Genomic DNA, 18,292 nt, shown 5'->3' on the forward strand with positions numbered 1-18,292 from the left:
ATCCTGAGAAGTCCCACTTGGGGTTTTTAAAATACACCATCCACTTGAAGTCTTGTCACGATCATGTTTTCCTCTGTATTCATAAAATCTGCTTGAACACCCTGAAGCAAACTGCTTCAGTCTCTTCTCTGTCTTTCTCCTGATTCATTTTGTCCTGGTTACAAGTCGTATTCTTGTAGCTTCTTTGCACATCTGGTAAGTTTTTGGATGCCGGACATTGTGGGTCCAAAGCAGCTTTCGATCTAGGATTAGTCACTTCACAAGATCATAGTCTGCTGGGAATCCTACCTGATGCCCCACGTGTTCAAAGTTGTTTCCACTCTAGCTGGTGGGAACTTTATTCCCAGCCCGGCACTGATTTCTGGGAACGGTTCAGCCTCCCGCTTCTGGCACGACTTTTCCTTTCACACACATGCAAATCAGCACTGAGCCAAAAGACTCAGGGGACTCCTTGTAGATCTCTGCAGCCCTCGTTGGAAGGCTCCCTCCTCTCCAGTACTCTTCCCTGCAAATTCTAGCTACTGTGGCCTCCCCAAATGCCACGTCAGCAGCTCTCTTTGACAAGACCACATGTGTTCCCGTCCCTCAACGGCAGCCTGGGAGCTGCCACCAGGCGCTAGGCTGGGCTGTTGTGGGGTCACCTCACTCTGTCCACCTTCTCCCAGGGATCACAAACTTCTGCTTGCCATAGGTCTCAAAACTATTCTTTCACATACATTTTACAGTTTCTAGCTGTTGAACGCAGGGGAGTTAATCTGGTCCTTGCCAAACCACCAAAGCAGAAAGCAGAAGTCTTCACGCTTAAAACACATCTACCATTTAAAAATAACTTTCATAACATCTTATATACAACAAACGCAACGTTATAGAATTCTTTCAATAGGATCATGCTTATCAAAATTCTTCACATTAGGACTTCTCCATACTGAAATCTCTAATTCATTCTATTCAGTATTTCCTTCGAGTATGTATTCTCTAGTATACTGTGAATTATCCTTTCCTGATGAAACCTCTCATTTGCTTTTTACAGCAGTTCAGTTTCTCCTCGAGTGTAGGTCCTCTAACAATGAGCTGTCACTTCTGACTACAAGGGTCTGTACTACCACGATATTGATAAGACTTCCACATTAACGTGTTACAAGCTGTGTGTTCTGGGAGAAGGCTGTCTTTCACTGTCTACTTAAACAAATTCCCTGCTCTCTGAATTGTTGGGTGAGACTTGCCTTCCCAGTGCACTGATGGGGTTCCTCCCGTGTGTGTGTCCTCGGACGCGTCAGAAGGCATGACGTCTGACAGCAGATTTTCCACGCTCACAGCACTCACATGGTTTCTAGAGTACGTGAGTCCTCTGATGAATCATGAGCTGTGACTTCCTGCTGAAGGCAGTCCCACACTCACTGCACCCATAGTATTTATCTCCTGTATGAATTCTCTGATGCCTCATGAGATGAGACTTTCTAGTGAAAGACTTCCCACATTCGCCACATTTATAGGGTCTCTCTCCTGTGTGAATCCTCTGATGGATGATGAGCTGTGCCTTCTCAAAGAAGGCTTTTGCACACTCGCTGCATCCATACGTTTTCTCTCCTGTGTGATTTCTCTGATGCTTAATGAGCTGCACTTTCTGAACAAAGGCTTTCCCACACTCACTGCATTCATAGGGTTTCTCCCCTGTATGAATTCTCTGATGCCTGAGAAGCTGTGGCTTCCAGGCAAAAGCTTTCCTACACTCACTACATTCGAAGGGTTTCTCTCCAGTATGGGTTCTCTGGTGGTGAATGAGGCTTGACTTCTCACTGAAGGTCTTCCCACACTCTATGCACTCGTAGGGCTTCTCCCCTGTGTGTGTCCTCTGGTGTGAAATCAGGCTTGACTTCTGGGTGAAGGCCTTCCCACACTCGCTGCATTCATACGGTTTCTCTCCAGTGTGAGTTCTCTGATGTGTTAGGAGCTGTGACTTCCCAAAGAAGGTTTTTCCACATTCAACACATGCATAGGGTTTCTCCCCTAAGTGAGTCTTCTGATGTCTGATTAGCTCTGACTTCTTAAAGAATGCTTCTTCACAATCCCTGCACTGATAGTTCTTCTCTCCCGTGTGAGTTATTTGGTGCTTGATAAGCTGTGGTTTTCTGATGAAGGCTTCCCCACACTCGCTGCACTCATAGGGCTTCTCCCCTGTGTGGATTCTCTGATGCCTGATGAGCAGCGAGTTCCTGCTGAAGGCTTTTGTGCACTCGTTACATGCATACGGTTTCTTCCCTGTGTGAGTCCTCTGATGAGTAATCAGCTGTGACTTCCAGAAGAAGGCTTTCCCACAATCACTGCACTTATAGGGCTTCTCCCCTGTGTGAGTTCTCTGATGAGTAATAAGCTTTAACTTCTGGGAGAAGGCTTTCCCACAGTCACTGCAGCCAAAGGGCTTCTCTACTGTGTGGGTTCTCTGATGTCTCTTAAGCTGCGACTTCCTGCTGAAGGCTTTCCCGCATTCGCTGCATCCGTAGGGCTTCTCTCCTGTGTGCGTCCGCTGGTGTAAAATGAGCAAGGACTTCCTACTGAAAGCTTTTTGACATTCACCGCACCCATATGGTTTTTCCCCTGAATGAGTCCTTTGATGAATAGTGAGCAGTGACTTCTGGGAGAAGGCTTTCCCACATTCGCTGCATCCGTAGGGCTTCTCTCCCGTGTGCGTCCGCTGGTGTATGATGAGCTGTGATTTCTTACTGAAAACGTTGCCGCACTCCATGCATAAATGGACTCCTTTGTACGTTCTATGCTTTGCAATGGGCCACGACCCTGTCCTGCTAGCCTTCCTACATTTACTGCAATCACAGTATGGCATTCCACCATGGGTTCTATCGGTTTTGATATACAATAAATATTTCTTATTGAGCTCATCAAGTTTCTTTCTTCCACGGTTATTTTTTGGAATAAGAAACTCAAAAGGATGTTTCAAACTTTTTTCACCTGTGCCACATTTATGGGGTCTCACTCCTAAATGAACAAAGTTAATGCTTGAATGAAATATTTTCCTAAAAACATCATATTCATGGCCTCTCTCCATACTTCTAAGCTTGTCTTGATTATCCTGGTGCCACATTTTGAGACAGTTATCTAGCCAGACTTCTAAAAAGGAAAAAAATGAATCATACTGTGTAAATCTCCTAATGATTATACTCATTGAATAAAACTGAAATGGAACCTAGGATCCCAATTAAAACAAAACAAATATAAGGTCTCCCATATATAAGCTACTTATTGGACATTAGAAATTTTGACAGACACCATATATTAACTAACTGGAATTGAAATAAAAATTAAAAAAAATTTTTTAACAGAAATGAAAACATTTACAAGTTACAAATGTTTAGAAATATGAACTTTTAAATGAGAAAAGATGAAATACACTCAAGGAGCAGTGATCATGAGCAATTTATGCTCAAATACTGGAGTGATTAACTTCCTTATGCAACAACAATCTGATTATCTGCTGTATGTCCAGAGGGAAGACCGCGGGTGCGCACCCCCGCGTCAGACGGCTCGCGATACAGCAGACACTAGCAAGAACCAGCCCACAAAACAGCAAGACTGGTATACACTGTTCAGTGCTGCGAAGGAAGAAACACTGAATACAGAGCGAATACAGGATATCAAGCTTTCATCCAAGAGATGAGAAACATTAGGCTCCTGTACGATCGCTACATTTAAAGAACACTCTCATTCAAGGCTGTCACCTGAATCAGACTTAACATCAAGGCTATTTCTTGATAGCCGCATCAATGGTTTTATTTAGTTTTTTTTTTTGACATTTTAACTGAATCTGTAATCTATATAATGAATCTACAAGTAATCCTACCCATGAAAATCATTCCAAACCACAGGAACTCTTTGCATAACACGTGAGGACAGACTCTTTGTTAGCCAGTAAGTACAACTGTTTGTGATTTCCACAACATGATCATTTATTGGACACTTTAAAGTGAAGGTTAGTTACTTTACGATATTCTTTGCTAGTAACTATGAGGAACATTCCCAGGAGGTTCCCTGCAAGTCAAAAGATTTGGCAAGACCTCAGATATAAGGCAACCACTTCTTTTCTACAGGATTTTTTTTTTTTTTTTTTGGTGTGTGTGGGAGACTTATCTAATTCTCAGACATATAAGAATTTCAGAAAAAGGACCAACTAGAGCTGCTGATACAGAGAATAAAAGGACTCAATGTTTTGAGCTTAAGAGAGTAGAGGTATTAACACTATTCACCGAGATGAAAAAGACTGAGAAAAAGTCTGGAGATTGAAAGCAAGAGTCATATGTGGACATGGAAGTGTGAAGTCCACCTGAAGAGTTCATAAAACATGGTTTCATGAAATCTGAGTGAAGAAATGAAAACTTTAAATTAAAATTAAAACAAGAAATAAAATTAATATGTATACAAGTTAATAAATAATATAAAATAATATTCAAATAGTTCAACTGCATCAAAAAATATTTAAGAAATAAAAAGTCTTGGGGCGCCTGGGGGGGCTCAGTCGGTTGAGCGTCTGACTCTTGTTTTTGGCTCAGGTCATGATCTCAGGGTCCTGGGATCTGACCCTGTGTCAGGCTCTGTGCTCAGCAGGGATTCCGCTTGGGATTCCGTTTCTCCCTCTCTCTCCCTCTGCACCCCACCCCCCTCTCACTCTGAAAAGAAAAAAAAAAAAAAGAAGAGAAAAGAAAAAGGAAGAAACAAAAATCTTGTCATTTTGGAAAATGAGTGAGTTGTCTCTTACTGGTATGATGCAGGGCAGGCACAGGTGAACCCATTTCTCTCTGTTATACTCTAGTCCACACTGCCTGCATTTCACTTTAGTTTTCAAACTAATATTCCTACTTCCAGCCTTGCTCCCTCCCAATTCTAGTTTCCAGAGAGCCAGAGAGCTTTAGAAAATGTGATCAGGCTTTTTACCCCCTTGCTGAAAAAAAACCTTTGATAAATGCGAGCTTTTACCATGGCTCCCACACCCTGGCATGCCCCAGTCTTTACCAACCTCTCTGACTTCCTTGCACACGCTCTTGCTCACTGCTGCTCAGCCACTCTGAATTCCTTCCCATCCCTTTGATCCCAAAGGCCTCTTCTGCCTCAGGACCTTTGCAATGGCTGTTCCTTTTATTTGGCATGCTCTTCCCAGCTTTCGGCATGGCTCATTCAAGTGTAAAGATCATTTCAAGGGCATCCTCACAATATCCTGTTTATTTCCTTCACAGTACTTATCAAATAGGTAATCACCTTACTTCTGTGTCCCCCACTAGAATGTGGATCGTGGGGTTTTATTTCTCACTGATATACCTCCAATGCGTGCACAGAGCAAATCCTCATACATGTGGGATAAACACTGTGCACTCGCAACTGGACTTCTAAAGCAGCTCCTTTCTGTAGCATTAATCTTGATAAATAACTTCGCATTTTAATACAAATGCTTTCTGTTCAAATACTGAATTATTGAATAAATATAGTTCTCCATTTTCTTCTACGTTAAAATTCTCTGCTTCTGCTCTTTCATGACTCTCACTCAATTCCTCTCATTCCACAGAATAGCGATCGTTGTAAATTAACGGGTGAACACAAAATCCGTCTTCACAGACAGTATTTTCTACGGTACACGCCCAGACCTAATCATCCATGTGAATGGGACCCAGACATCTATCATTTGAAGTGTTTCGTAAGGTGAGCTGAGACACATGCTTAGATGAGAACCTCTGCACTAAAGAATATAATCAAGAAAGGTTCTGCCTTACCTGGCCCCACAACACTCAATTAATGAAACATTTAATAATTACACGTCATAAATTCTACAGGGAAAAGAGAAGAATAAGTTACTTGCCATCTTAATATGTGGGGGGAAATCGTTCAGACCTAATTGGTGAAAAGTTCCAGCTAATGCCTGACCAGGGCCAGGGCTCCTATAATACAACACTAAGGGGGCAGAGAGTTCAGAAAGGCACTGGAGGTGAAAAGGGCTCAAAAGAGGCATAGTGACTACATGGGAAAAGGATACGATAATCAAAGGCTCACGTGCAGACAGAAATGTATGAACATGTGGAGAAACAAACTAGTTCTAACGGAGTTTCACCCTGACTTCTGGGCACAGAAATTAAAAAGAAAAAACAAAAAAATGGGTAAGATGTTGCCATACCATGAGGTTCTTCAACATAAATGTGTAAAATACCACACAGCACATGGGGTTTAAACCCAGTGGACTCTGTGATGGGTTAACGAGGAGAAGGTGAACATCAAGGCACTGAAACGCACCCCAGGAGGTGACCGCAAAGGGCTCAGTCTGCACAGAGGAGGGAGAGGAAGAGCTCCTCACCAGGCTCACAGTATTCGGTTTTTATCCTATATGCATGGATTCACCTTCTACTCTCTACGGGCTTAAAACAGAAATCCGACAAATTAGAGGGAGAAAAGAAAACTAATAAAGGACTCAGTCGGTGTCCCTGCAACGGGAGAAAGCTATGAACTCTTCAGGAGGAGGAAGGAAGCCCACCCCTGCAGGGTGGGAGTGCAGGAGAGAAGGAAGGGAGCCAAGGAGGCTGGGAAGAGGATCCTTGCCCCAGAAAGCAAGGTCCTAAATGCTGGCCACCAGCTTGTGCTGCTGTATAGGGAAGGGGGTACGTGCCATCACCAGCTCCGTGCAATGAGGACACGTCGTGATGTGGAGACCAGGACAGAGAGCACATTAAAATGCAGGAAGAATTCAGGTCACCAGTCCTGAGCCAACTCTAAAGACTGAGGAATGTCAAAAAGTTTTACAAATAACATTTCAAAATAACTTTTCAGAACATTATGAATGACCTATCATCAGAAACCTGTGATTCAGCTTACACTGTATGCCCCTGATGACCTCTCACCTGAAAAACTCTGACTTAGAACTTGCTCGTCTATTATCCACGGCTCTTCTTGCTCCAGCTTGAAAATCGCATCAGGTTTGATAATCTGATAACCTGTTAATTGGAAACAAAGACAACCGGGACCTAATTCCTTGGGCTGATGGACTCTCAAATATGAAGAATATTTACTATGAAGGCTATAAAACAAAGCAAGTGAACCAAAATCTTTCAATTGGGTATAGAAATCAAAGAACCTTTGACATCTGAAACTTAAACCCAAAATCAGTGAACATCTTAGAGGCCCCACAGTTACGGGATACATACTACTTACATATGAATGTTCTTACCCAAGAAGACGAGGTTGCTATAGTTCTCCAACATCACGTCTCTGTACAAGCTCTTTTGAGTAGGATTAAGCAGCTGCCACTCCTCCGACGTGAAGTCCACAGCCACATCCTCAAACGAGATCTGGAAAAGCGAATCACTGTTAAGCCTGAAGCGGTACTCATGGCGGGATACAGGCTTTCTTCTCCAGCATGGGAGGCAGCCTCGCCCACCTCTAACTCCTGGTATCCGAGTTGGTGTCCCGCTCCCCTCCTGAACGTGCGCTGGCCTTACTGACTCACATCCATGGAGATTATTCCTCTGTCTTGGGAGCCCTGTCTTGCTCTCTCAGGGGGAATCCAGCTGCCACGCTGTGAGGCAGTCCTGTGGAGACGCCCAGGTCGCGAGGCACCGAGGCCCGCCAACTCTCCCCATGACTAAGCCTAGAAGGGGATCATCTCTCTACTGCACCCTGGAAGGACCAGAGCCCGGCCTAATGTCTTCGTTACAGGGCCGTGTGAGACCCTGGAAGGGAACCAGATGTAAGCGCAGCTGGCAAACTTCTAACCCAGAGAAACGTGAGAGAAACGTTTGTGTTGTTAGCCACTGAGGTTTGGGTAACTTGTTACACAGCAATTGATAACTCATACAATATCCTAATCTTGCATTATACTTTGAGAGAAACAAAAATGTTATTAGTTTATTTATCACTTTGAATTCACTCATGTATCCATCCACCTATTCATTAAGTAAGAAATTGGAATACGTTGTGTTTAAATAAGCACAGTGCTTCTCAGAGAAGGTGCCACTGGTACGTGAGGACAATTCTTAGCCGAGCCCCATGCAGTGTCAACCTTCAGCATCCCTGGCATCTGCTAACTGACAGTCCTATTTTCCGGTCACTGTCAAAACCAAAACCACATCTATCCATCTCCAACACTCTCCTCCCTCCGCGTCTGCACCCACGTAGTAACAATAAGCTAGCTCCTCCACGTATCTTCTGGAACACATAGATGGAGTAGCGAGAACTCCCCAAACATGAAAGGTCCCAGAGATACAAAGATGAGTAGAATAAAAATCATGTTCTTAAAACTCTTCAGTCTTTTCAGGCCAGGAAAGAAGGTGTTACAGAGGCCATGAAACAAGTACACAGAGGATATGGCGGCAAAAGGCAAAGGAACTACAAAGTGAAAACAATGTGGAAAAAGAACACTGTTGCGAGATTCACCTTACCTGAGTTCACGACTTCCTATAAAGCCACAGTAATTAAGACAAGCTAGTGTGAGTCAAAGGATAAATACATTGACGAATGGAACAGAACAGACGGCTTACAATTAGACCCCACTAAGTATGCTCAATTGACTTTTGACAAAAGGATTCCATGAAGAAAGGAGTTTTTTCAACAAGTGGTGCTAGAACGATTGTATACCCATAAGCAAAAGAATAACCCTCAACCCACACTTCATACCCTATATAAAAATTAATTCAAAATGGATCACAGACCTAAATGGAAAACATAAAACTAGAAAAGCTCTAGGAAAAAACCTGCACGATCCTGAGTTTGGCAGTATGTTTTTAGACACAACACTGAACACAAGGTCAACTTAAGAAAAATCAATGAAATGAACTTTTTCAAAATTAAAAATTTTTTCTATGTGAAAGACACTGTTAAGAGAAAGAAAAGACAAGGCATGGACTATGAGAAAATATTTGAAAATCACTCATCTGACAGAACACTTGTATCCAGAATAAAGAGTTCTTGACACTCAACAATAAGAAAACAATACAATTAAAAAATGGGCATCTCTTGAAGCAAGGGAAATATAAGCAAAAATGAACTATTGGGACTTCAGAGAAATAAAAACCTTCTGCACAGCAAAGGAAACAATCACCAAAACTAAAAGGCAACCTACAGAATGGGAGAAGATATTTGCAAGTGACATATCTGATAGAGGGTGAGTATCTAAAATATGTAAAGAACTGATACAACTCAACACCCCAAAAAACAAATAGTCTAATTTAAAAACGGGCAGAAGACAGGAACAGACGTTTCCCCAAAGACGACATCCAGATGGCCAACAGACCATGAAAAGATGCTCAACGTCACTCAGCATCAGGGAAACGGAGATCAAACCACAATGACATAGCACCTCTCACCTGTCCGAACGGCTCACATCATCAAGACAAGAAACAGCAGGTGTTGGTGAGGATGTGCAGAAAGGGGAGCCCTCGTGCACTGCTGGTGGGAGTGCAAGCTGCTGCAGCCGCTCTGGAAAACTGTGGAGGGCCCTCACAAAGTTGAAAATACAACGACCCTACGACCCAGCAGTTGCACTACTGGTATTTACCCAAAGATACAAACACGCTAATTCGAAGGCATACATGCACCCCCATGTTTACAGCAGCGTTATCCGTAACGGCCAAGATACGGAAGCAGCCGAGTGTCCGTGATGATGGCTGGATAAAGATGCGGTCACGTACGATGGAGTATTACTCAGCCACGGCAAAGAATGAATCTTGCCATTTGCAGCAACATGGATGCACCCAGAGGGTATCGCGCTGAGTGAGGTCGGAGAAAGACCAATTCACACGATCTCACTCCTGTGTGGAATTGTAGGAACAAAACAAGCCAAGGAAAGAAAGAATCATCCAAGAAAGACTCTTAAGTACAGAGAACACATGGTTCGCAGAGGGGAGGGGGGCGAGGAGGAGTGAACCAGGGGCAGGGGATTAGGCCTACACTTACTGCGAGGGGCATGGAAGGATGTGTGCAAGTGTTGACTGACTACACGGCACGCCTGAAGCTAATACAACACTGCATGTTAACGACACTGGCATTAAAATGAACAAAACCCCCTTATTTAAAAAACAAACAAGAAAGATGAGCAAAAGATCTAGGGGTGCCTGGGTGGCGCAGTCGCTAAGTGTCTGCCTTCGGCTCAGGGCGTGATCCCAGCACTCTGGGATCGAGCCCCGCGTCAGGCTCCTCCGCTGGGAGCCTGCTTCTCCCTCTCCCACTCCCCCTGCTTGTGTTCCCGCTCTCCCTGGCTGTCTATCTCTCTGTCAAATAAATAAATAAAATATTAAAAAAAAAATCTAAAACACACTTCACCAAAGGAGATATACAGATAAAAACTAAACATGAAAAGATGTTCAGCATCTGTCACCAGGGAAATCGTGAGACGTTACTACATATCCGTTAGAATTGCTAAAGTTAATTTAAAAAACCCACATACAGAGTGATGAGTGCAGGCGAGGATGCACAGCAGTAGCTCTCACGCACGGCCCAGCGACCTTGGGAGAGGTTCTGGCAGCTTCCATAAAGCTAGATGCAGAGTTACCACACGGCCCAGCACTCCTGCTCCCACATACCTGCCCGGGTACACTGAAAATGTCTGCTCACCTCATGATTTCTGTTCAAACCTGTACGCAGATGAACCAACTGCTACAAACCGGGAGCAACCGCCATGTCCTTCCAAAGGGAAAGGGCGAGCAAGCTGCTGTGTCCGTACGACGGGACACTGGTCAGTGACTCAGCAGTAAAAGGAACGGACTGCTGGTTCAAACGTGGATGAATCTCAGAGATGAGTGAAAAAGCCGGTATGGAAAGGGCGTACGCTGATGATTCCAGCCGCCAGCACTGCAGGAAAGGCAGAACCGCGGCGAGAGAGCAGGGTGGGATGCGTGAAGGCCGGACTCGGGGAATGTCTCTGGAGACCTGGAACCGTTCCAAGTCCTGACTGTGATGCTGACTACGTGAATTTATACACGTCTGAAAACTCAGGCTCCTGGTTAAAAACCAGGATTTTCCAGGCCCAACCATAGGCACACCGTAGGCTTTACCCAACTGGTCTCCCAGGGGAGGCTGCCCTCCCCACACTGATGTGGCACCATGGGCTCCCGAGGACTGGTATTCTGGTCCTCCCTATTGAATGTGCTGTTGGTGCGGACTTACTGCCTATGTACACTCTGGCCAGCCTTCGCCCCCAAGCCCAGACAGCAGCGGCCACGGCCAGGGCCGTGACAGCGTCAGCTCTAGCTCGTGCCCCAGGCGAGCCGCAGACTGGCAGGTAAAACGAACTCTCCTGCCGGATGACACATTTGGATACAAGTAAGTTCTGCTCCTAAAATGCTTGATTTATTTTTTAAGGTTTTGGTTATTTAATTGAGAGAGAGAGAGAGAGCGAGCGCACGCGTGCATGAGTGGGGGGAGCACGAGAGGCAGAGGGAGAAGCAGACTTCCCCCTGAGCAGGGAGCCCGAGCACGGCTGATCCCAAGACCCTTGTATCGTCACCTGAGCCGAAGTCGGACGCTTCACCAAATGAGCCACCCAGGTACCCATAGCTAGCCAATTCTTAAACATGACGAATCTTTCCGGTTAAATTACATAATATTTGTCCTTCTCGCATACAATCTTTCCAAAGGGTCTGGATGAAAACAGGAGATGAACTTTTAAAAAGTTCTGATTACTAATTGGGACACACTGATACTAACAACAGAAAAACAAAAACAAAATAAACCTAGCACCTGGGGGAGCACAGGGTTGGAGAAGGACACGAATGATCTTTGTTTTTTGGACTTGTTCCTGAAAGCTTTCCCCTCCTACTGGAAAAAACAAAAACCGAAAGAAACAACTCTCAATGCTCCCTTTCCAAGCTCCTGGGAATAATCTGGATTCAGACTGACTGCTGAGCCAAAGAAGCCTTCCTGATGGGCCGACGGGGAGACGGCTCCTGCACTTTCCAGGCCAAACGTGCCCAGATGTTGCCCACATCTAACAAAGTGTGGGTTAATAACCTGAGGTCATGGACAGACAAAGAGATTTGGAAAGAAATGCCCCAAGCAGTCCCTCTAAAACCACATTATCCAGACTGGACTAAAAACCCCAGGGCAGAAGGGCCCACACTAGGGGCCATGTTAACCTAGCTGTGGACTAAAGCAGGCCCCGCTGAGGGTCCCCTCTGTAATTTGTTTCCAGGAGAACCATGTGTCCTTTGGGATTGCGCTTCTGATGTGTGTACCCCAACCGTCGTGACATTCTCCGTTTCCTAAGTCAAAAAAGTAAAAAGAGCTAAAGGTAGATAGCCCCATGCCCAGCTAATAGAACCAAAAACATTTCTACCTACAATGTATCAAAATTCCAACTGAGGGAATATTTATGGGGGCCATTTGAAGGTTTTGTAATGATGATTTCTGCCAGATGACTTAGGTTTCTTTCCCACAACTAGAATATAGGTAAGACGGGTGGTCTAGGCCCACTGGTTCGGTCCCGTAACAGACTTTTTGTGCTCTGAATTTTACTTGAGATTCACGGCCTTCGTTCGCACTGAGGAACTCTGTAAGAAATAGCACTGGAAATACGTTCATTTATTGCAGGGTTTATGTATCATAGGGCCGCTATTTAGGACTTTGTCCATTCTATCATACACATAAATCGCTATCCAAATGCTTTCGTTCTAAGCAATCATCAGCAAAGGTTTCTTTCTACTAAGTAGCAGAGGAAAGCACGTACTACTGTTCCTTCCCTTCCCACCTCCACTTCTGGGAATATCTGAGGACAGCCTGCAGCTCACCTCCGGCAACGAAGGACCTTATTTCCTATATATCCATGCTGCGACTTTAAGCCTTTTGTATGATTCCATAATCCACCTTGTTCTCTGACACCTTCTTTCCCGAGTTTATGTTTTCTAATTATGACTTAAATGTATTTGGAGCTTTCCCGTAAGCCTTGTCACGCCTACAGAAAAATACTGTTGGAGAACAAAGAACTCACCTGTGACTTGATCATTTTCTGCGGCTTGGAAAATCAGCTCTGTTCTATGGCTCCTCTCTGTCCTGATGCTCTGGAGAGAGGCCTCTGGTCAAATGTCTGTAAACCGAGAGGGCACCCCTAGTCCCGAGGCTTCTTCTTTCTTATCTCAAATGAGTTTTCTTGTTCCTCAGTCATGGCCTGGAGATGCAGTGGGAATTTTATTTTAGATGATGTCATGAATCTGGGAGCCTAATTTGGGTTCTCTCTTACTGGGAAATCAAAGAACTCGAACAGGGCTGGGGGTAAGAAGCAGGATGCAAGGGGCGCCTGGGTGGTGCAGTTGTTAAGCGTCTGCCTTCGGCTCAGGGCGTGATCCCGGCGTTCTGGGATCGAGCCCCACGTCAGGCTCCTCCGCTGGGAGCCTGCTTCTTCCTCTCCCACCCCCCCCCCTGCTTGTGCTCCCTCTTTCACTGGCTCTCTCTCTCTCTGTCAAATAAATAAATAAATAAATAAAGTCTTTAAAAAAAAAAAAAAGCAGGATGCAAGAGGAGCCCCTGATAAGTCTGCACAGGGCCAGGTGTGCACCACGCTACACTCTGCAGCCCCGGCTCCCGCCTGTACATGCCAGATTCAAGCCCCTCGCCTCAGCAGTTCAGCCAAATCCCCCCAATGGAGCATCACCACACCAAGATGCTCCCCAGAAACAGAACCTTGGTTCACTCATTCTGCAGCAGTATTTTCTGGGAGCCCTGAAATGAAATCACTGCTACAGGTGCTGTAGACTAAGATGCAATTCATTTTTTTTATCAAGCTATTTCTTTTTTAAAGATTTTATTTATTTATTGGACAGAGAGAGGCACAGTGAGAGAGGGAACACCAGCAGGGGGAGTGGGAGAGGGAGAAGCAGGCTTCCCGCTAAGCAGGGAGCCTGATGCGGGGCTCAATCCCAGAACCCCGGGATCATGACCTGAGCTGAAGGCAGACGCTTAACGACTGAGCCCCCCAGGCGCCCCTATCAAGCTATTTTTTAAAAAAGATTTTATTTATTTATCTGAGAGAGACAGTGAGCAAGAGAGAGCACAAGTCAGGGAAGAGGCAGAGGGACAAGCAGACTCCGCGCAGAGCAGGGAGCCTGACTCGGGGCTCCGCTGAAGGCAGACGCTGCACCATCTGAGCCCCCCAGGCACCCCAAGATGCAGCTCATTTCTAAGCAGGATGGGAAGCAGAAGATGGATCTTAGATCGAGATGATGAAGTAACTTGGGGTGTTGGCTCTCTACTCCAAAATCAGCCCAGGAGCAAAAGGAAAGCCTCGATCAGAGGAGCCAACAGAAACGGTGAAAAGAAGAGAGGTGCTGGGGAGATTCGTGTGTGGGTTTGTGTCCTTCCCTCAGAAGCCAGCAGGAACAGCCAGGGCGTAATGGAGGCAGATCAAAATCCCTGATGAGTAAAGGGCTGCCCTTCCTCATCTCCCACCCTCTTCCATGCCCCAAGGACACTGCTCCAGTCTGCTTCTTTCTGAGGCGCTCTGATCCCTGACCAGAGGAGACGCCTGAAAGGGTGGTGGGACACAGGGCTGTCCAGTGGTTCCACAGGGTCCACAGTGTTGGCCCTGGTGCCCCTTCCCTGCCCTTCCCAGAGCATGCAGGAGAGCAGCTAACACCTCTAGGGGATTCTGAGCTCAGAGGCCAGTAAGAACACATAAAATAAAAATAAGAAAAAAAAATTAATCATGCAAAAAAAGGAGACTCCCCTGACTGCTATTCAAAAAGCACTTACTTCAGAAACCCTGTAACCGTACATTCTTCCTCTGCCCCTTCGAAAGGTGTGTAAATCTTTTCTAAAAGCTAATAAGCCTTGTCTGGTTTACCACCCAAAATGTCTTTCTTAAGGACCTGGGAGCTATCTCTTTGATGTCATCCAGGAAGACAGGCCCCTATTTCCCAATCTCAGGGAGGGCAGGACCCTAACCAAGTGCCTGACTTCAGCACCTGGTTCCCAGGTGTAAAACCACCTCCTACCACAAAGATATGAGAAGGCTATGTTTCCTTCGGACAAATGCAAAAGGCTAACACAATGGCCACCCCAACGGCCAGGAAAAGGTAGTATGAACTATGTGAAATTATCATTTATCTTGAGAACGAGTGTGTAATGGGTTGTAGCTGCCTGGCTACAAAGAAGAGTGAGATTTCGTTCTGTCTCTGCAATGTCGTCAGCAGGCTGCCTGCAAAGCTCACTGCATTCTTGTTTCAAGTTTACTTTTTATGCAACAATAAAGCTGTTTTTTTCTTCCGATTTTGTGAAGAGATTTATGGGTTGGCAGATTTGGATTTTAATATTTCCCCAAGAGGCCAAACAACCAGATAATTGAGCACAACTGCTGTTTTAAAAACTGTTTAAGGAACTGTGAACTACATAACTGATATCTTAGGCAGAACTATTGGAAAAAATAAAACCAAGATTTCAGCTAAGTATAATAAACAAAAAACACTAACTCTTCATGCATACACATACTTACACCCTGAATTCCTTCACTGCTCATGGACCAGGTCCCTTACACTCAACCACAGAGGAGACGAGAGCCAGGGACTTCACAGGCATGACATTGCACAGAGATGTTATTTCCTTCCTAAGAATATACCTGAAAAGAAATGTCCAAAAATCACAGTGCCCAGTCAACTTGGGGACAAGAGGGACAAATTCCACCTCACAGCAATCTTGCTGACGGAGATTTGTCCAGCACCGGTGGTCTGCACCTGGAGTCCAGGACGGGCTGTTGAGCACCGTAAGCTGCTGGCACTCTGCACACAGGCTGACAGGCTAGTGAGGAAGACCGAACGTGGTGGACAGGTCAGTGGGCACCTTTCCAGAAAATAAGCTGAAAGAGAGGGTATGGTACCTGTAGAAGACGGATAGCAAGAGCTCTCTGTGTAAAGGCACTGTTCCATTCAAGCACAGGGGAGGGGGTCTCTAACGTCCCAGCGGATATAGAGAAAAGTCAGCCACAAATGAAGAGAGAAAATTATGCCTGGATGTTAGCCAACTGCCAGGTTCTGCCCCAGGGCAGCTAACAAGAGCAGGGCCAGAACACCACCCTCTCGAGGCACTTACAACCCACCCCAAGTTGGGCCGAGGGCTGGAAACAGATGAGACAAGGCTGCCCTCAACACCACATGCTCGGGAACCCTAGGTGGCTCAACAGCAAAGCCCACACCTGCTGCAGACAGTGAGCAGGAAGCAGAAGGCCGTGGGAAGACCACGCCCACCACGGAGCTCTATGCTCAGAGGGCTGGAGCTAGACAGAGCTGAAGGTGCTTCAGGGATGGAGGAGGGCACCAGGACTAAGCCAGCAAGGGGGAGGACCCTGTCCAACGGGGTCACTGAGAACTTTTAAATAAGGAAATGTTCCAGTAAAAGGAGCCATCACAAACCAACAACATGATGTGCTGGGTGAGAAGAACCAAAGAACAAAAATGAGTATGTCATTCAACAGAAGTCACTATGTAAGAGTCTTGCCTGAGCCAGTGCGTGACCAACACTCATTGGGACCCACCCAGACCCACAAACACAACTCACACAGGTCCTATCATCAAAGATGGCTTCAATCACACAAAAGCCCCCCCGGAATGACTGAAGCCCCCTGCCATCCCAGCCCATGGACGGAACTTCAGCACTCAGAGACTCCCACTTACCCACACTGACCACCCGAGAATTCTCCAGCCCCTCATTCACTGACTGCAACAGAGCCCTCACAAGTCTCCAGACCACACAGCCACCGAGCGCCACAACCCCACTATCCTCCCCCCACTTGCCCCTCATCCCACCAGGACCCTGACTGCTGACTTTACAGGCTGTCCCTCCAGGACCTTCAGTTACACATACACATTCCCAGTGACTCCTCCAGCAAAGCCCCTATCATCAACCCCCAAGTGACACAGAAGTGCATCCATTAATGAAATCCAAAGTCTTTCCACAGCCCCGCCCCATCAGATATCCACAGGACCTTGATTCCTGATCATTCCAGGCTCTTCCTCACCCAGCCCAAGCACCAGCCATGGTCAGCCCCTCATCACTGACTCCCACAGGCTTCTCAACACTGACGCCATGAAACCCATCACTGGATCCCCCACACTCCCACCCAATAATCTTGACAGAGTCTATTCTATTCGTTGACTAGAAGTGGAGTCAGTGAAATCCTAAACTCGGAGTCCCAAAGAACCCCCACAGAATCCCAACTCCTTCCTACCCATCGACTCACCCTAAAAGTGCCCCAGTCACTGTTCTCACAGAGCCCCCTCAGGCTTGCTAGCCCCCATCACCACACTCAAGGGATGCCCAATCTGTAATGCCCTAACCATTCACTTCCGTGATACCTCGTTTTCTAATCTACCCCATGCTCACCCCCACTGTCTGCTTATTCACACCCCCAACAGGCCACCCTTCGCCGCCCCTCCAGGGCCCTTGTCAAACCCACGCGTTTTGTCCTGATTGATTGGCGGGAACGACAGTCCAGCCAGCCGCATATGAGGCACAGGATGAGATCTGGAGGACTAGTATCTGGCCTTGTCACAGGCCAACAAGGGGGCACGTGTTACGGGGTCATCCAGGCGAGGGGGTTCTCTGAAGGGAGCTCTTCCCGGGAACACACGAGGGGGGAGACATTTCTCAACCTTCTTGCGGCCCGCGAGCCCAGGGCTCAGGTGAACTCCAACACTGTCACGAACCGACAGTCCTTCCAGTCAATGAAATCCTCGGTCTACCAGTCCTGAGCCCTCGAACGCCCCCCCCCCCCGAACAGACCCCCCACAAAGGCCTTACCACTTGCCAACTCAAAGGCACGTCGATCACCGGTCACCAGAGTCCCGGTTCCTCCCGCAAAGCCACCCCAAGCTGCACCCCCGATGGCACACTCACCCTCCCCCACACTCCGGAGGGCGGCCTCCAGGGGCTCCCGCACCCCCATCCCGGCCAAGCCCTCCAGTCTAGGCCTAGCCCTGAGCCCCACGCCCCGCCCCGGCCGGCCGGGAACCGGCGCCTGCGCCGCGGGGCCGTCTCCTCCCCCTACCCCGCATTCTCATCTCACCCGGTTCCGGAGCCAGTTCGCGCGTGCGCCGGGGTCACCGCGGGGCCCGCACGGACACCGAGGCCGCCCCAGGGCAGCAGTCTCGCCGCCCCGCCCCCCGCCGCACACACCCTCCCGCTCCGGCCCACAGCGCCGGGACTCACGCGGCCTACCGCGGAAGAGCGCGCGCGGAACTACATTTCCCAGAGTGCCGCTCGCCCCAGAACTACATCTCCCAGGGGGCTCTGCGGCGCGCCTCTTCGAAAGGCAGATCCGCGGTTTCCGGCT

At 47.0% G+C, this 18,292-nt stretch overlaps 1 protein-coding gene across 1 annotated transcript; it reads right to left on the bottom strand.

The window, feature by feature from the left end:
* Positions 1-1,330: 1,330 nt before the first annotated feature.
* Positions 1,331-12,998, bottom strand: LOC123803889 (uncharacterized). The gene is made up of 4 exons (XM_045815696.2): positions 12,965-12,998; positions 7,214-7,334; positions 6,888-6,980; positions 1,331-3,123 (listed from the first exon to the last, which is right to left on the bottom strand). The coding sequence occupies exons 1-4, from the start codon at positions 12,977-12,979 to the stop codon at positions 1,331-1,333; spliced, it is 2,022 nt and encodes a 673-aa protein (XP_045671652.1). The 5' UTR covers positions 12,980-12,998.
* Between the last annotated feature and the right edge of the window lie 5,294 nt (positions 12,999-18,292).

Source organism: Ursus americanus, chromosome 30, assembly GCF_024610735.1.
Source record: "Ursus americanus isolate L20-20 chromosome 30, mUrsAme1.1.p, whole genome shotgun sequence".
In the NCBI taxonomy this organism is placed as follows: domain Eukaryota; kingdom Metazoa; phylum Chordata; class Mammalia; order Carnivora; family Ursidae; genus Ursus; species Ursus americanus.